Raw genomic sequence first — 17,702 nt, 5'->3', positions numbered from 1 at the left:
ACAGTGGTTGTTGTGGTGGGTTTTTCTGTGGGTGCTGTGGTGGGTTTTTCTGTGACAGTGGTTGTTGTGGTGGGTTTTTCTGTGACTGTTGGCTCTTCTGTGGCAATTGTGGTGGGTTTTTCTGTGGTTGTAGCTGCTTTGGTGGTGGTTTTTTCTGTGATCGTTGTTGTTATGGTGGGTTCTTCTGTTGTTGTTGCTGCTGGAGTCGTAGGTGCAATAGTGGTTGTAGATTTACACACGTAAACGCAACATTTCACCCGTATTTCATAGTCGTAGCACAAAGGAGGTGCATCTTGGTCTTTGTTGTGACAAGTAAGTCCAACTTCTGGGTTGCATGATACTTTTTGACCTAGATCTTTCAAAGATGTATCCTTGTATTGTGATGCTCTACATTCTATTTCCAGAGGTTTTCTGCAAACACTCAGATCTGGATCAGTAATGTTTTCAATGGCTTCATAGTCTCCGCCTGTTTTAAAATCAGGGTAATTCTCGTTTTTCCAATCTGACCACTTACAAACATAGCAGTCAACAGTGGCTGTAGTGGTGGGTTTTTCTGTGACAGTGGTTGTTGTGGGGGGTTTTTCTGTGAATGCAGTTGTTTTAATGGTCTTTTCTGTGGTTGTAGCAGCTTTGGTGCTGGGTTTTTCTGTGGATGCTGTGGTGGGTTTTTCTGTGACAGTGGTTTTTGTGGTGGGCTTTTCTGTGACTGTTGGCTCTTCTGTGGCAATTGTGGTGGGTTTTTCTGTGGTTGAAGCAGCTTTGGTGCTGGTTTTTTCTGTGACTGCAGTTGTTTTAATTGGTTTTTCTGTGGTTGTAGCAGCTTCAGTGCTGGGTTTTTCTGTGACTGCAGTTGTTTTAATGGGTTTTTCTGTGGTTGTAGCAGCTTTGGTGCTGGGTTTTTCTGTTACAGTGGTTGTTGTTTGGGGTTTTTCTGTAACTGTTGTTTTTTCTCCCGTGACCTGGCTTTCTGTTGATTTCGCTATTGTACTTACGATATTCGTAACAACTTCAGGGGTTGTTGATTTCTCTGTGACTGTTGGCTTTTCTGTGGTTGCTGTGGTGGGTTTTTCTGTGACAGTGGTTGTTGTGGTGGGTTTTTCTGTGGGTGCTGTGGTGGGTTTTTCTGTGACAGTGGTTGTTGTGGTGGGTTTTTCTGTGACTGTTGGCTCTTCTGTGGCAATTGTGGTGGGTTTTTCTGTGGTTGTAGCTGCTTTGGTGGTGGTTTTTTCTGTGATCGTTGTTGTTATGGTGGGTTCTTCTGTTGTTGTTGCTGCTGGAGTCGTAGGTGCAATAGTGGTTGTAGATTTACACACGTAAACGCAACATTTCACCCGTATTTCATAGTCGTAGCACAAAGGAGGTGCATCTTGGTCTTTGTTGTGACAAGTAAGTCCAACTTCTGGGTTGCATGATACTTTTTGACCTAGATCGTTCAAAGATGTATCCTTGTATTGTGATGCTCTACATTCTATTTCCAGAGGTTTTCTGCAAACACTCAGATCTGGATCAGTAATGTTTTCAATGGCTTCATAGTCTCCGCCTGTTTTAAAATCAGGGTAATTCTCGTTTTTCCAATCTGACCACTTACAAACATAGCAGTCAACAGTGGCTGTAGTGGTGGGTTTTTCTGTGACTGTGGTTGTTGTGGGGGGTTTTTCTGTGAATGCAGTTGTTTTAATGGTCTTTTCTGTGGTTGTAGCAGCTTTGGTGCTGGGTTTTTCTGTGGATGCTGTGGTGGGTTTTTCTGTGACAGTGGTTGTTGTGGTGGGCTTTTCTGTGACTGTTGGCTCTTCTGTGGCAATTGTGGTGGGTTTTTCTGTGGTTGAAGCAGCTTTGGTGCTGGTTTTTTCTGTGACTGCAGTTGTTTTAATTGGTTTTTCTGTGGTTGTAGCAGCTTCAGTGCTGGGTTTTTCTGTGACTGCAGTTGTTTTAATGGGTTTTTCTGTGGTTGTAGCAGCTTTGGTGCTGGGTTTTTCTGTTACAGTGGTTGTTGTTTGGGGTTTTTCTGTAACTGTTGTTTTTTCTCCCGTGACCTGGCTTTCTGTTGATTTCGCTATTGTACTTACGATATTCGTAACAACTTCAGGGGTTGTTGATTTCTCTGTGACTGTTGGCTTTTCTGTGGTTGCTGTGGTGGGTTTTTCTGTGACAGTGGTTGTTGTGGTGGGTTTTTCTGTGGGTGCTGTGGTGGGTTTTTCTGTGACAGTGGTTGTTGTGGTGGGTTTTTCTGTGACTGTTGGCTCTTCTGTGGCAATTGTGGTGGGTTTTTCTGTGGTTGTAGCTGCTTTGGTGGTGGTTTTTTCTGTGATCGTTGTTGTTATGGTGGGTTCTTCTGTTGTTGTTGCTGCTGGAGTCGTAGGTGCAATAGTGGTTGTAGATTTACACACGTAAACGCAACATTTCACCCGTATTTCATAGTCGTAGCACAAAGGAGGTGCATCTTGGTCTTTGTTGTGACAAGTAAGTCCAACTTCTGGGTTGCATGATACTTTTTGACCTAGATCGTTCAAAGATGTATCCTTGTATTGTGATGCTCTACATTCTATTTCCAGAGGTTTTCTGCAAACACTCAGATCTGGATCAGTAATGTTTTCAATGGCTTCATAGTCTCCGCCTGTTTTAAAATCAGGGTAATTCTCGTTTTTCCAATCTGACCACTTACAAACATAGCAGTCAACAGTGGCTGTAGTGGTGGGTTTTTCTGTGACCGCAGTTGTTTTAATGGTCTTTTCTGTGGTTGTAGCAGCTTTGGTGCTGGGTTTTTCTGTGGATGCTGTGGTGGGTTTTTCTGTGACAGTGGTTGTTGTGGTGGGCTTTTCTGTGACTGTTGGCTCTTCTGTGGCAATTGTGGTGGGTTTTTCTGTGGTTGAAGCAGCTTTGGTGCTGGTTTTTTCTGTGACTGCAGTTGTTTTAATTGTTTTTCCTGTGGTTGTAGCAGCTTCAGTGCTGGGTTTTTCTGTGACAGTGGTTGTTGTTTGGGGTTTTTCTGTAACTGTTGTTTTTTCTCCCGTGACCTGGCTTTCTGTTGATTTCGCTATTGTACTTACGATATTCGTAACAACTTCAGGGGTTGTTGATTTCTCTGTGACTGTTGGCTTTTCTGTGGGTGCTGTGGTGGGTTTTTCTGTGACAGTGGCAATTGTGGTTGGTTCTTCTGTTGGTGCTGTGGTGGGTTTTTCTGTGACAGTGGTTGTTGTGGTGGGTTTTACTGTGACTGTTGGCTCTGTTGAAAATCCTGGTGTCGTGAAGGTCTTAATCGTCGTCACCGCCTCACTTGTAACTGGTGGAGTAGGAGATTCTGTGATTGTCAACAAAATAGTCAATCATTTGTTCATCTGTGAGAGGTTTAAAATACAAAAGATTTTGGAAATCTTCCACATCTATGCATTTTCAAAGTGTCTTGTTCTTACCAGTTGTTTCAAAAGTAAAAGCAGTTGTTGTCGAAGTCAGGGCTGGTGCCGTTGTAGAGCAAGTCTCCATGATTCTGGTAATATTTCCCCTTTCTCCACAAACAGCAGTGATGCAGGTGCCATTGCCATCATGTGTATCATAGACTGTATCTCCATACTTATACGTAAGTCCTTTATATGAACAAGTGCAAGCTGCAAAAGTAATGTAAGAATTATGTAAAAATGTAATTAAATGAAATAATTTGTTTGCCTTTTAATTAATCTGTTGTGATCATTCACATAAATTCAGCCACACTCACCATGGACCTCATAGCTGCATTTCACCTTTGTTGAGGAACAATAACTAAAAGGTAAATGAAAGAAAAAAAAGTTGAAAGCACAATGCATGAACATAGAAGATACTGTTTAGGTGTTGGGGCACCGTGCTCCCAGTGGGAGGAGAGGCGATGTGGAAGGACTATTTGGTTTATTTGACGATAGCACGCTCATTAAATGCCGTTTGTTCTAATTTAGCTTGTCCTTCCATTTTACATTCTTCAACGAGATAAGATGTGATCATACCAACAAGAGGCAATAAAAAATACTATCTTTCATCTGCAGTCGCTAGTAGGTCAAATTGAAGGCCTTTCATTAACTTTAAACTGCTTTTTTTTTTGTTACTGCAATTTGAATAGCAGATATGTGTTTCATCTACATTCTCCAATTGGAGTGACTCTCCATGGACAATCAAGCATGGCAGATCTTATGGTTAAATTTTCTCAAGTGCATCAAGTTGCCACTATTGCAAAAATAATGATAGAAACCTCTGTGCTAATGCTCACACTCAGAGTTGTTGTGCAATTCATTAATCTTCATTAATCGCTTTCATACATGCGCTATCGCCCTGAACTTAGGCCCATAGGCAATTTATGTGAGAACTGACCTAATCAGTTGGACTATACCTGCTTAAACTGCTTTGGGGGGGGGGGGGGGGGGGGGGGGGGGGCGCTGGAGCACATATGAAGCTCTACCAGGCCCAGACAACTAAAAAACCCAAAGGAAAACTGAACAGTGTTCCCAAACTGTGCAAAAGTGCCAACTATGACGGGGAGAAGCCTGTGTATAAAGGTGATAGGAGTACCTAATGTGGTTGGCCATGATTGTCACAACTCTTTAACAAGTCCATATATAATGTATACTATTGCTTAGGAGTGTAAATTCCAAGTTTCTTCACAACACAAAGTTTATTCTTTGGACCGTCATAAGATATTTGCCGGTATCACATAGTCTGGACACAATTTTGATATGATTAAATTCAGGGGACTGCAATGCACATTAGATATCCCATTTAAAACAGTTACAGTTATCATAAACTCATAAAGCAACTAAAATATTATTTGACAGATTTGTTACTGAGGTCTTCCAGACTTCTAAATTATAAACAATCTATTCTTTTAAATTAAAATATAAATTCAACATGGAGGTGTATCTTAAAGATGATGATATGTATTCATTTTGCATCAATGACATTGCATTGTTGCTCATTGGACAGATATATCGATCCAGTTGTGTCATTACAACCTCAATATTGTATTCTTTCTGATTCCACTCTGTATCAATGTGGTGCCAAGGTGTGCCAGGTGTGTCTGGCCACAAAATCACCAAGAATGCAGTTTACATGTATAGTAACGCTACTAAATAAACACAGAAAAAGGTTCACCAACTGCAGCATGAATAAGATGAAAAGTGACCTACCAGTTGTAACAATTTTCCTTTGAAGGCACAAGGTCCCCTTGTTTATAATGCCTCCCTTCATTATCATAGCAGCCACATTGCTCCAGTGACACACACTTCATGGTCACTTCTTCCAAATAAGATCGTTCAGTCGGGCAACTTGGATAGCAGCCTTAAGAAGAAGTTAGATGTTACTGTAAATTGGAGAACTAGCACAGAATACTTCAGAGAGGAAGAGTAGCCTACACCTTGTGAGAATGTCTGAGTGGTGAAAGTGAATTTAAAGTCAATTACTCGACAGCAAGCAAGATTGTGCTTAACCAATGGCCTTAACCATCATGCATCATTATGGCTCTAATTATAACTTTAATAGTACATACAATGTCATTTGTACCTTCTAATGCTGGAATGTGATTATAGCATACTCCTGAGGGATTCTTGCAAGTCTTCATGCATGGTTTTCCACAAGGCTGGTAGTGCCATTCACACTCTCCATCAGTGTTGTAAAAATCACAGAATAGAGCTAATGAAAGAAGAGAAAATATGATAAAAATCATCATGAAAAAGGCAGACTTTGTGTGTAAATTGTATCATTTAAATGACAGGATATATTAACACGTGATTATGGTTGTACATTGTATTTTTGGTTTATCTCTCCTCACAGAAAGACAAATAAAACACTCACGGCAGATTGTGGGAGTTCTCCATTTGACACAGGCTCCGGCCTCGTTGCAGGCTGCTGCATAGGCTGCCACAGACGAGCAGAAACACTCACAGTCTCCTCCTGTGTTGCAGGAACACGTGTCTCTAACACAGGCATCATAATAGTGTCGTGGATCCACCTTTGTGAAGGAAACCATTGTAAATTTAAGTACAGGTAGAATGATATTCTGCCAACTTATTATACAGAAGGTCACAGAGTAGACAATTACTTTCTTACCTTTGAATGGCAACTAGCAAATACTCTACTGTTGATAATGCTGCAGTGTTTTGATGCCCATGCCAGCCTGTGTGAGTATAGACTGCAGGCATTCTGTATTGCAATTGCATTTGGGCAGGTAGGTGACACTTTCCAGCTGTTTCCAAACTCAAGGGCTTCAACTACAATTTCTTTGTTTCTGGTGGTGAAATCATTCTTGCTATTCCCGTCATAGTTCCCACACAGACCACAGACTTTTCCCTAGGATAAAAGGAGATTCAGGCCATTTGTAAAACAGCAACTTTATTAACATTTATTTGAAGGCCTGTATATCTCATCACCCACCTTGAATATGGGCTTGAGTTTGATCAAAATTGTTGTCTTCTTATTCCAAATGAGAACGATACCATTCTTTGCCTCAATGACAAGATATATGCCCATAGTGTGTACTTGATAGGGTATGTCCACCCCTGTGCTTTGTTTGATAACTTTGACCTTTTCCTCTGAAAGAACAATTTCATTGTTCTGAAAGGAAAAAAAAACATGCTCAGTTGTAGTCTTGCAATGTTATTTTCAGCATAAAACAAAAAATTAAAAGCATATAATAGTGTTTTGTACCCCTAAGTAGAGTCTGATAGTGGTGGAGCAGATGCTTTCAGTTGTTCCACATGGGATGTTCTCACCCAAGATCCTAAAGGTGCCACTCTTATCGTCCCCACAGTAATCCTGCAAGATCAGATCCTGTCAGCATCGCAAGACTGGCTTTTGACAAATCGTAACTAAATTACATATAAGTAATGTGCAATACCTGAGCGAAGACGTAGCTACAGTCCCCATTAAAGGAGAATTTCTTTTCATCAAAAGTAATGTAATGCCCTTCTCCATATATGGCACAGGTTCCATGACACTCAAGCTTTGTGCATTCCCATATTCTGCTTTTGCAAGTGCTATAATTAAATAGATGATATCCAGTTATATATCCACAAAAACACAATAGTGAACCAACACAGCAATTATATTAGTTTGAAAATGATTAAATGGCTCACCAGGTATTGCAGTCCACTTTGACAGTCTGTCCAGAATTATAGAATTCTCCATTATATGTGCAGGGACAGTTCTCCTCTTTAATACAACCTCCTTTACCATCAGACAGCAGGCCATCAGGACATACACAGCCGGACATACACTGTGTACTGACCTATACGGTGTAACAACAGCATATTTATCATGTCATCCTGCTGCTTTAGTATACACATGCAGCATATTCAGCCATGAAAGAGTGTTTTAATCTTACACATTCTGTGTCCAGTGTCTGGCAGCTTTTTTGGCACTCAGATCCTGCGTCACCTGGCTTTGCGCTTGAGCAGTTGAAGAAAACCATCGGCGCTGTGCATGCTGATGACAATGATAGTGTGTTTTTACTTTGTGTATATATTTTGCAAAATATTTTGGGAATATTATGACAAGAAGAGTCCTTTATACTTACATTCATCTATTTGGTTTCCTGTACATTTTAGTTTTCCATTACGACAGGTGCTAAAATGTACAGAGAGACATACAAGTTAAATTGTTGCTTAAGTTTTTGCTCAATTCACTGATAAAAGCAAAAGCAATCTAGCACAATCTAGGTTCACAACTGGTCTAGCCTGCAGAATCTGCAATTCTCCTTAGTTCTATAAGTCTCAGTGTAAAGACCTCAGCACCATCTAGTGGTGGAGTGGCAGATTGCATTTAAGTCGCTGTCTCCACACAAAGGACTAACCTGACGGTTTGCAGGGAGCTGACTATTGTGCGACTATAGATAGATAGATAGATAGATAGATAGAAGAACTTTATTGTCTGTCACGAGTGACAGAAATTCGTTTTTGACAGGCTCATATAAAAAACACTAAGAAACAAACAAACATTAAAAACACAAAAATGTGTACAATCATGCTAAAAAGGAGGAGGGGTGGCTGTTAAAAGCAACAGAGTGTTCATTTTTTGTTGTTCAGGGTGGTTATTGCAGAGGTGATGAAGGATTTTTTGTAGATGTTTTTCCTGGCCAGTGGAACCTATTTTAGCACATACTGAGCAAAGAGCAGTGTATACACATCAGACATAGGCATTTTAATCATTTCAAATAACTGAATATTGATTTTGGTCTATAGAGTTAAATAAAAGCCTCAAGAGGAAACCGACACAAACAAATTCAAATCTAGGATGCAACAAAGTCCTCGCCTGCACAGACATGAACCACAACATCTCCGGTTCGCCTCCTGCTGGAGATCTTTGTATCATCAGTGATGGAAGAAGAATTCAGATCCCTTACTAAAGTAAAAGTACTAATACCACACTTTGAAATTACTCTTCTCCAAGTAAAAGTCCTGCATTTAAAACTTACTTCAGTAAAAGTGCAAAAGTATCAGCAACAAAATGTACTGAAAGTATCGAAAGTAAAAGTTTTGTTCTGCACAGTGGCCCCACTCAGATTGTTTTATATATTCTCAATATATTATTGGATTATTATTATTATTATTATTATTATTATTATTATTGATGTTATAATAATAATATATTATGTAAGAAGAATTTTAAGTTTTACTGTAATTTTAACTACCTCAGGTACTTGTATGTGGTTTTATTTATAAACATGCATAGTCATTTGAAACTGATCTGGTTTTCATGTTGAATCTTGACCTGAAAAGTAACTAAAGCTGACAGCTTAATGTAGTAGAGTAAAAAGTACAATATTTACCCCTAAGATGAATTAGAAGTATAAGATGAATTAGAGGTATAAAGTTGCATAAAATGGAAATACTCAAGTTCCTCAAAAGTGAAATCCAACTTAGTTACATTCCACCACTGCACATCATTACCCATCTCTTTCTCTCTCTCCTTGCATAAAAGCATAAATAACCCAAACTAATCATTAAAAAATAACAAGTCTGCTTTCATTGTAACAGAAATGTTCAAATCCTCACCAAGTTTGTCCATAGATTGAGATGACCCGCCCGGGCTGCAACAGCTTGTCTCCAACATGACAGGTGCAACGTGAGGCTGACACACAGCTTCCCTTCTCATTCAGGTACGTTCCTTCAGCACAGCCGCAGCCATCCAGTGGGGGTAAACTCAACCTCACATGTTAAGTCTGACTGACTAAGAGAGCGGCAGGTGCGACCACAGCTTGTCATTTGGTATCCAAACACAAAAGAAGAGGGGCAGCCAGTCGTGTATTTCTCTTTGAAAGAAAACAGGTTCACTTATCATTTAAATATCATAATTAAGTACAGACTCCATTTATTTCACATGTAGTAGTTTGAGCTGAACTTACGGCATACTGTGTCTCTCCACCCATTCAGTAGGACACCTTCAGCGGCACATGCATGGACATAGGAGGATAGGGCTGCACACATGCACTCCTCACTGTTATCACAGGCGCAGGTGTCATAAATACAAGACTGTGAAGACAATTGTTGAGCAGATTAAACAAGACATATATGTATACACCTATAAATCAGACATGCAAAAAGAAATTACTGCTGCTTACAGCTTCATATTCTTCTGGGCTTATTTCAGAATGACACTTTGCAAAAACCCCTTTTGTGTCGGACAGAAAGGCACACCAATGTTTGGCGAATTTCTCTACAAAAGAAGAAAAATGTTGATGGGTTAAATGTTGTAAAGAATTACATTAAAATAAAGAGTAAAATGTCTGTGACCTACCCTTGTCAACGCTCAAAATGCAGGGGTCCTGGAGTATGTTTTTAACCTCGGGACAGCTTGTTTTGGTCTTCCATGTGTTGACAAATGTTGCAGCTGTTCCTTCTGTCAACCCATTTGTGGTCCTGAAGTCATCAGCTTCCACATCGTTAAAATCTCCACAAAGACCTGGTAGTTATGATAGTTAATAATTAATTAAATAATCACAGCAAAAGGGTAGATATTTAACAGTGTATTCAATAGAAGTAAAACACACCTCTGAGTTTTCCCTTATTGGAAACACTGGCTTTCACGTACACCTGCATAATGGGTGAAAGCTGAATCTCGATGTGAAGCCCATAGGCGGTGTTGATAACAATGAAGAATGTTGATGGGTGGAAGATGGTTACTCCATCTGTGGGGGGAAGAACATTTTCAGTTTGAATAAAGAGCAAACTCAGTTATATGTTATGATCTCATCAGAACAGAACCAAACACTCACCCAAGAAAAGAGGCAGCTGACTGATCAGTTTGTTGTATAACACCTGTCCGCTTGCTTCAACTACAATCATCTGCATTGGAAAAAAGTTACAATATATGTTAAAAACTAACATAGTTACAACCCACAAGTACTGTGGCTTTTGCATGCAAATGCATATAGATGTATATAAAATATACTACTGCTCAAAAGTTTGGGGTCACCCAGAAAATGTCTGTTGTTTTCCATGAAAACAAACTGTTTTATTTACGGAACTAGTTAAAAAATGAATTGAAAACATTGTAAAGACATTGACAAGGGTAAAAATAATAATTTTAACCACTACAAATCTCCAACTTTATCTCCAGATACTGAACTTGCCTAAGGAAGAATCATTCTCAAATTAGCACAAAACAGTTTTCAGCTGTAATAATGCACACTGGAACACAGGGTGATGGTTGTTGACAATATAATAGATATTTCATAAGAAAATCAGCCGTTTCCAGCTTTAATAATCATTTACCACATTAAGAATGTCTACACTGTATGTCTATAATTTTAATAAAAAAACAAAACATGCTTTTCTTTTACAAAAAATAAGGACATTTCTAAGTGACACCAAAATTTAGAGCGGGAGTTTATATATACAATATATATACAGAAAATGGTTTAATGTAGAAATATAAAAAAGCTCTTGTACAATTTTGCATTTTATAAATAAAAATACACATTTTAAAAAGAAAGAAAAGGTGAAAATCCTACAAATAGGTTTTCACTGTATAGGCAGAGAACCATAATATCAGTGGTGGAATGTAACCAAGTACATTTACTTAAGTACCGTACCTAAGTACAATTTTGAGGTACTTGAATTTACATTTTTGTAAATGTTATACTTCTATTCCACTAATTTAGCTGGCAGCTTTGAAGACATGGTATTATTAAAAATGATGTTTTTTTTTTAATTAATTAAACCTCATAGAAGAATTCCTTGCCCTACCTTGACAACAGTAAAATGCTGTTTAGATAAATGCAACAATAATAATAATCCAATAATATACTTGGAAAAAACACAATCTGAGTGGGTCCATTCTGTATAACAAGTACTTTTCCTCTTTTTTTATTACTTTAAGTACATTTATATGTTGATACTTTTATTATTTTACTTAAGTGAGCTTTAAATGCAGCACTTTTACTTGGGGTGGAGTAATTTCACAGTGTGTTATTAATAATTTTCCTTAAGTAAAGGATCTGAATACTTCTTCCACCACTGCACAATATACAGTACAGTAATTTACCGTGTGTTTAGGTAGTAGAAGGGTGACTGCAGTCAGGCAAGAGGATTTATCTGATCTTTTACATTTGGCCAGGTCAGCATTCACCGTGAAAGTCCCGTTCATTTCCTAGAAGACAAAAATGCATCTAATTACAAACTGCTTGTCATTTTCAACTTTGTGGATTAAGGAATGAGTTTATTTAAGTTTGAATGCCTCACCTTGGAGAGGACATAAGAGCAGTCTCCATGGAAATCATACGTTTTGTCATCATAGGTAGAGATGTGGGAGCCACCCAGCACGGAGCAAATACCAGGACAGTCTATGTCCTTACAGTTCCACTTACCCTGGGTGCACGTGCTGTCAACAGAGTTTTGTCAGTTTAACTGAACACATGGCTTTAAATACACATTATAAACATGATATTAAAGAAAGTGAGTGATTACCATTTTTTACACGCCCTTGAGTAGGACTCCCCTGGGTTGTACGGCTTGCCATTGTGTAAGCAGGAGCATGTGTCAAGAGAAACACACCCACTCTGGTTAATGTCATCAAAGACGGTCCCTTAGAAGAAACACAGTGACACGGTTAGTCTGTAAAGTAAACCGCTCTACACAGCGCAAACCACATTAATCATTTGTATGCATGAAGAAACACAACTTAATTATATTTATGTTATTTTAACATTATATTTAAGGGATGTCAAATATAAGGACATAGACTATGTTCACATGCACACTAATATTAATATGCCACTGTTGTTATGGGATATATTTGCAGGCATATTAGATATTGAGTCGATACTAAATCAAAGCTGGATCTATTCAATTCAAATAGACACTATATAAAGGAATTTTAATTCCTGCTTAGGTTTCAATCAATTTATTGCTGCATTTTGAAAGGTTTGCACTTCATGCATTATTCATGATCATTTTAATAATGAATAACAATTCAGTGATTGTATACAGTCATGGAAAAAATTATGAGACCACCCTTTTTCTTAATTTTTTTGTTCATTTTAATGCCTAGTACAACGAAAGGTACATTTGTTTGGACAAATATAATGAAAACAACAAAAATAGCTCATAAGAGTTTATTTAGGAGCTGAGATGTAGATATTTTTCCATGGTTTTCTTGATAATGATTTTGGTTATTATCAAGAAAACCATGGAAAAATGTCTAGTTCGGCAACATCAGGCATCATATATATATATTTATATATATATATATAATGTTTTACAACATTACAAAATCAATGTTTTAATGGAGCCTGATGTTGCTGAACAACGTATGTTTATTTTATTTAACCTTTATTCGATCTCTTTCACAAGGATGAGCTGACCTAGACAGGTAAATCACAGGATAAAAACTGTATACTAACAACAAGACAAAGTATGGAGGAAAAAACAACATAATTATGAGAACATATAAAGTGCAGATGCTTAGGTCAGTATGGTGCCAAAGCAAACGCATAGACACTGTCACATGGTTTTACATTCTAGATCCTTCAGGATCAAACCGTAGTCATCATAAGGGATAAGATCAGGCAACTTTAAATCCCTATGTACACAGGTACAAAGGAACCAAGCCAAGGAGAGTTTTATAAATAATACCTAGCCAGTGCATGTGCCTATGTATATATAAAGATAGATTTTACATATAAGGTAAATAAAAGAATGACCACAGTCACGTCCACACAGTGAGGCATACACCTAACTAGTTAAACACCAGTTCAGGATTAGTACTCTGTATCAGCTGATACACAAAGCCCAGGTATCGGTACCAGTATCAGTATCGGAGAGAGCATGAAATAATCATGACAGTATGTAATTAATAAATGCAAATAAAAAAAAACAGGAAACTTACCAGATGGACAGAAGCATCCATCTATGCAGTGATCATCACACACTTGGCTTCTCTGCGGGTTGCTGCAGGTGTCAGTACAGGGACTGCCACATTCTTTATACTCCATGTTGAAAGGGCAGGTTTTTGCTGTTCAATATATAAAATAGAACAATTTAGACACAGTGATTCTAATATAAACACAGTTAAAGCATAATTTAATTGCTGTTCTTACCACACAGTTGTGCCGTTTTCCATTGCTGTGGTTGCCCGCCTGCATGAGCACATTGACGGGAGTACTCTGATATGGTTGAACACAAACATGAAGTGCTGCTGTTGCAGCGACACAGGTCCTTCACACAAGCTTTGACGAAGGAGTCGGTATCGATCAGGTCTTGGCAGCTGAGGAACGCAGATCCTGACAGCAGTTTTGTGCAAAGGTCTTTCTGTGGGTCAAAGATTAGAATGTGTTTGAACTGTATCTTAATATATATATATATATATATATATATATATATATATATATATATATATATATAATTATTTGAATCAAATCTGTTTTCACGTACTTGGTCTGTGCAGGTCTCTTTGTCTGGAGTTGGGATTTCTTCACACTCTTCGGTAGGACCGTTGACTTTAGAGGCCTCGCTATAATATTCAAGATTTACAGATTCCCCTGCTTCAAGAAAAAAAGAGAGGTTTTAAAAAATGTGAAGACTGGTTTGGTGCAAATTGTTATAAGCTTTTTTTTATGAAGTATTTACCAGCATTGATGAACTCATCGTAAAGCTGGACTCCGTTGTAGTCTCCACAAAGGCCACAGGTCTGATTCTTGAATTGTGGATCCACCTCAACCTTTAAACCAGGTGAAAAATACAGTTGAATTAAAGCAACTACAAGGAGTATTTCTTAACAGGTTGTGAAACAATCTAAATGTAACACTGATGCCTCTTTATGGCCTACAAAAGCAAACAAGCTTGGCTGTTTCTATTAACTAATTTTAATGCCTGTCCCTGGGTCAAAAAGAAAAAGAAAAGAACTGACCGAAGAACAGCTTTTTCTACCCAGTGATAGAAACATGAGTCAATAGATGAGAGAGAGAAGAGATATGTTGGATTTGAGAGATTTGACCCTCTTGCTCCTAGATCAGTATGTCATAGTATGTCTATATTTTAAATTAAATATATTGCGAGACGTAGTTTTTTGCCAATATATAAATTTACCCAGATGGCTTGAACAAAGTTTACTTTGCTTCTCCATCATCGTATTACATATCTTAATCATACAAAGCAAAGTAAATACATGACCACATTGCTATGTATCCTGCAAACAGCTGTGTTTAAAAAAAAAACAAAAAAAGAGAAAAAAATAAAGTTGTGGCTTTCTTTTAATCGTTTCCGAAACAATGTACTAGCCAGACCAAGATCTTTACAACACAAGGCGGAGGTGCTCAAGGGAACACCGCTTTTGTCCACAAGGGGCCGCCGAAATCACCACAAATCGAAAATGAATCGTACACTGTAAAACCCAATTTGTTGTTTCAACTTAAATATTTGAGTGTCCATGCTGCAAAATAATTTTATGTCAAGATTAATTTTAATCCTGCTATTTCACTCAATATTTTAAGTTATAATGACTTTTGCACAAATCTTTGTTGTATTGAAAAGGAAAAATTAGTTATGATAACAAACAAGCAACATTTGGTTTTACAGTGTAGTTGCTTTAAATGCAGAAATAAAGACAAAATCCTTGAACAGTTATTATGCTTTTTTCATCTGAGTCAATCTCATTGTCTCTCAAATGGCATTGCAACTCAGGGCTCAGTGTGTTTATCTGTTAGTTATCAAAAAAATGATGAATTAATATCACATACCCAGAGGGCGTCTTCTTCGTTCCACATGACGACCAAACCCAATTTTGCCACGATTTTGACATAGGAGACAGTTCTTTCAATTGAAATGCCAACCTGGCTGAAGGGTATAGTAACACTAGAGGGGGCAGAAAAAAAATCATCATATTAAGCTGATGAGAAACCAGAAGATCAACTGATAATGAAAACCACATTATCTAACCAGACTCACTCTTTATCATTGACTTTGATGGAAGTCCCGGTTAATTCCACCTCGGCACCGTCCAGTTTCATGGAGACCCTCTTAATGCTGGTGACCCCTTCGACCTCCTGCCGTTGGAACTGGATGTTGAAACTCTCATAGCTTTCCTTACACTGGGATGCAAGGATGTAGTTGCAAGTGGAGGGAAGCTGGAAGAAATCTCCATCGAAAGTCTTAAAATGATAGTTTCCCCATGTACTGCAGATCTGGTCATTGTGAGCCGGTCTCACTTCTAGTTGGTGAAGAAAAAATAGAAAACACACTGTAGTTTTAAACTGTACATGATTTTTTTGTTTGTTATATTTTCACCTTTGAATTGTTTTTTTTTACTAGGACAATCTATTAAAAAATCTAACAATATGCTGTGGTTAACTTAATTGTGATAAATTTCTTCTTTTTGTTTTCATCTTAATACTGAAGCTGGATAATAATAAATGCCAGTTTCAAACTTTAGAGTGTTATTTCTTCTCTTCCTGACAAGATTTCATAGTAGGCACCACTGGATTCCATCAGTGTTCTTGTTTGATATAATCAATCAATATCTTCACTTTAGCTTTAAAACTAATACTACAGCCTGGACACTTTAATTAACTTTAATTGGCCTTTGGATTACATATTTATTATAAGTGTGGATTTTGACAGCATTAAGAGTTACCTGTTATAACTGGGATTTTGGTCATTGTCGGAACCATGACTGAAAAAAGAAAGACACATTATCAGAAATATCAGACAAAAGCAGGCTGTTTATAATTGTATCCAATGTGCTCATGAAAAGAAAAAAAAACATTTATCCAAGACTTTAAAGGTTGATTTTTTTTTAATCAAAATTGCTTCCATACCCATGTTGGCTGCAGATAGTCCAAAGTGGAGCGTAAGCCAAGGTATCACCCATGCATGCACCATCCTGGCTGTTCTCATGATCACTGAGTCGTCCCTGTCTTGTCAGGGATGGTCAAGCCAACTGGTCTTAAACCAACCATGTCATGTATTATAATTCATTTTGTGTTTGCAGTTAAGGTGGGGTTAAAGCGACATTTGGGGTGTCAACCTTTGTGGTTTTTGTCTCCAGAAAGATCACACCCATTAACAGGCTTGCACATGACAACATTTCATTTTCATATGTCATAAAGCATAAGTCACTCCTAATTCAACTGTCATATAGGTGATATAGGTGATATACTGCACTGTATACTTTAATTATGGTATACTTTTTATTCATGTCCTGTTTCTTGAGATTGAAAAATTAGAATTAAATAGGAATTGTGTACTTTTCTCACCTAGCCAAAGCAATTTTAAGCTGTGGGCTGGCCTCCATATCTGTTAAGTAAATTCATAACTCACTTGCTTATATATTGAGCAAACATTTGGCAAAGACTTATAGACCATTGAAATGGATTCTGAGTTGAGCATCTCTCTTTGCCAGTGCTTGATGTAGCCCTCTATTGTTAATTTAGAATAGGAAGCTGAAATACAGAAACTTACATATCTGAGAACCATTTTTTTTAGTGCTTAAGAAGTACGTCATGATTCCTGTCAGCATTTATGTGATATAGATGAATATTTGTCTCCAAACAATCTTTATTAGTTTTATACCTAATAAAATATATAAACCATTAGAGTCTCACAAAAGACAATTGCTCTCTCTCTAACTGCGTTATAATTGTGGAGCTGTTAAAAGTGAAGGCACAACCCTGTGAAAACAATTTATATAAATTATATAATATATTATCAATTAAAACAGCCAAACCCTAACGGCTACAAGTTGGATGGGCACAAACAAGCCAACAGAAGAACTGGGGCATAAACAGAGTTCCATGTTTTTCTTAGATAAATTGATAAATTAACTAAAACACGGTCACAGGTTGTCATTGACATATTGGTAGTTCATTTTAAAGAAGGCGGGTCAGTTTTTTTCCCCAGAGTGGGTGGTAGAGGTGGTGCATAGATCAAATAAACCCAGGGATTTTTACCCAGGAGCCTGGGGTTGGTGTCCAGTGTGAAAACAAAAGTCAACAATGTTACTTAACTTCCATGTGTCACGTTTTTATGTGACCTACTTTACTGTGTCACTTTCAGTTATCACGTCATCCTTTTAACAAGCTCATTTCTGGTATTCACATGCATTTATTTAATTTTTTTAAACTGCCCTACGTTAAATAAGTATTTTTGTAGCATAAACCTTACAAAACTGGCTTTTTGACTAAACAAACAAGATCTCCAAGCTTAACAAGAGAATAGATTGTTTGTCAATATCAGTCATAATGACACATATGTGCG

At 37.7% G+C, this 17,702-nt stretch overlaps 1 protein-coding gene across 1 annotated transcript in view; it reads right to left on the bottom strand.

Annotated features, from left to right (window-relative positions):
* LOC131973003 (mucin-5AC-like) overlaps positions 1–16,105 on the bottom strand; it is a 37,732-nt gene extending 21,627 nt beyond the window's left edge. The window contains 34 exon segments of the mRNA XM_059334838.1: positions 87–891; positions 993–1,069; positions 1,161–1,583; positions 2,235–2,956; positions 3,044–3,298; positions 3,411–3,602; positions 3,710–3,753; positions 5,145–5,295; positions 5,518–5,646; positions 5,809–5,965; positions 6,064–6,303; positions 6,388–6,567; positions 6,661–6,768; positions 6,851–6,989; positions 7,089–7,240; positions 7,337–7,437; positions 7,529–7,578; positions 9,006–9,145; positions 9,147–9,260; positions 9,363–9,482; positions 9,572–9,666; positions 9,748–9,912; positions 10,001–10,132; positions 10,220–10,295; positions 11,497–11,601; positions 11,694–11,832; positions 11,919–12,036; positions 13,339–13,464; positions 13,550–13,760; positions 13,884–13,990; positions 14,079–14,169; positions 15,188–15,302; positions 15,396–15,657; positions 16,081–16,105. Of these exon segments, the coding sequence (XP_059190821.1) occupies positions 87–891; positions 993–1,069; positions 1,161–1,583; positions 2,235–2,956; positions 3,044–3,298; positions 3,411–3,602; positions 3,710–3,753; positions 5,145–5,295; positions 5,518–5,646; positions 5,809–5,965; positions 6,064–6,303; positions 6,388–6,567; positions 6,661–6,768; positions 6,851–6,989; positions 7,089–7,240; positions 7,337–7,437; positions 7,529–7,578; positions 9,006–9,145; positions 9,147–9,260; positions 9,363–9,482; positions 9,572–9,666; positions 9,748–9,912; positions 10,001–10,132; positions 10,220–10,295; positions 11,497–11,601; positions 11,694–11,832; positions 11,919–12,036; positions 13,339–13,464; positions 13,550–13,760; positions 13,884–13,990; positions 14,079–14,169; positions 15,188–15,302; positions 15,396–15,657; positions 16,081–16,105 (6,066 nt within the window).
* Positions 16,106–17,702: the final 1,597 nt, after the last annotated feature.

Source organism: Centropristis striata, chromosome 6 (assembly GCF_030273125.1).
Source record: "Centropristis striata isolate RG_2023a ecotype Rhode Island chromosome 6, C.striata_1.0, whole genome shotgun sequence".
In the NCBI taxonomy this organism is placed as follows: Eukaryota; Metazoa; Chordata; class Actinopteri; order Perciformes; family Serranidae; genus Centropristis; species Centropristis striata.
The sequence above is the reverse complement of the archived record's forward strand: the minus strand, read 5'-3'. Positions and strand labels throughout refer to the sequence as shown.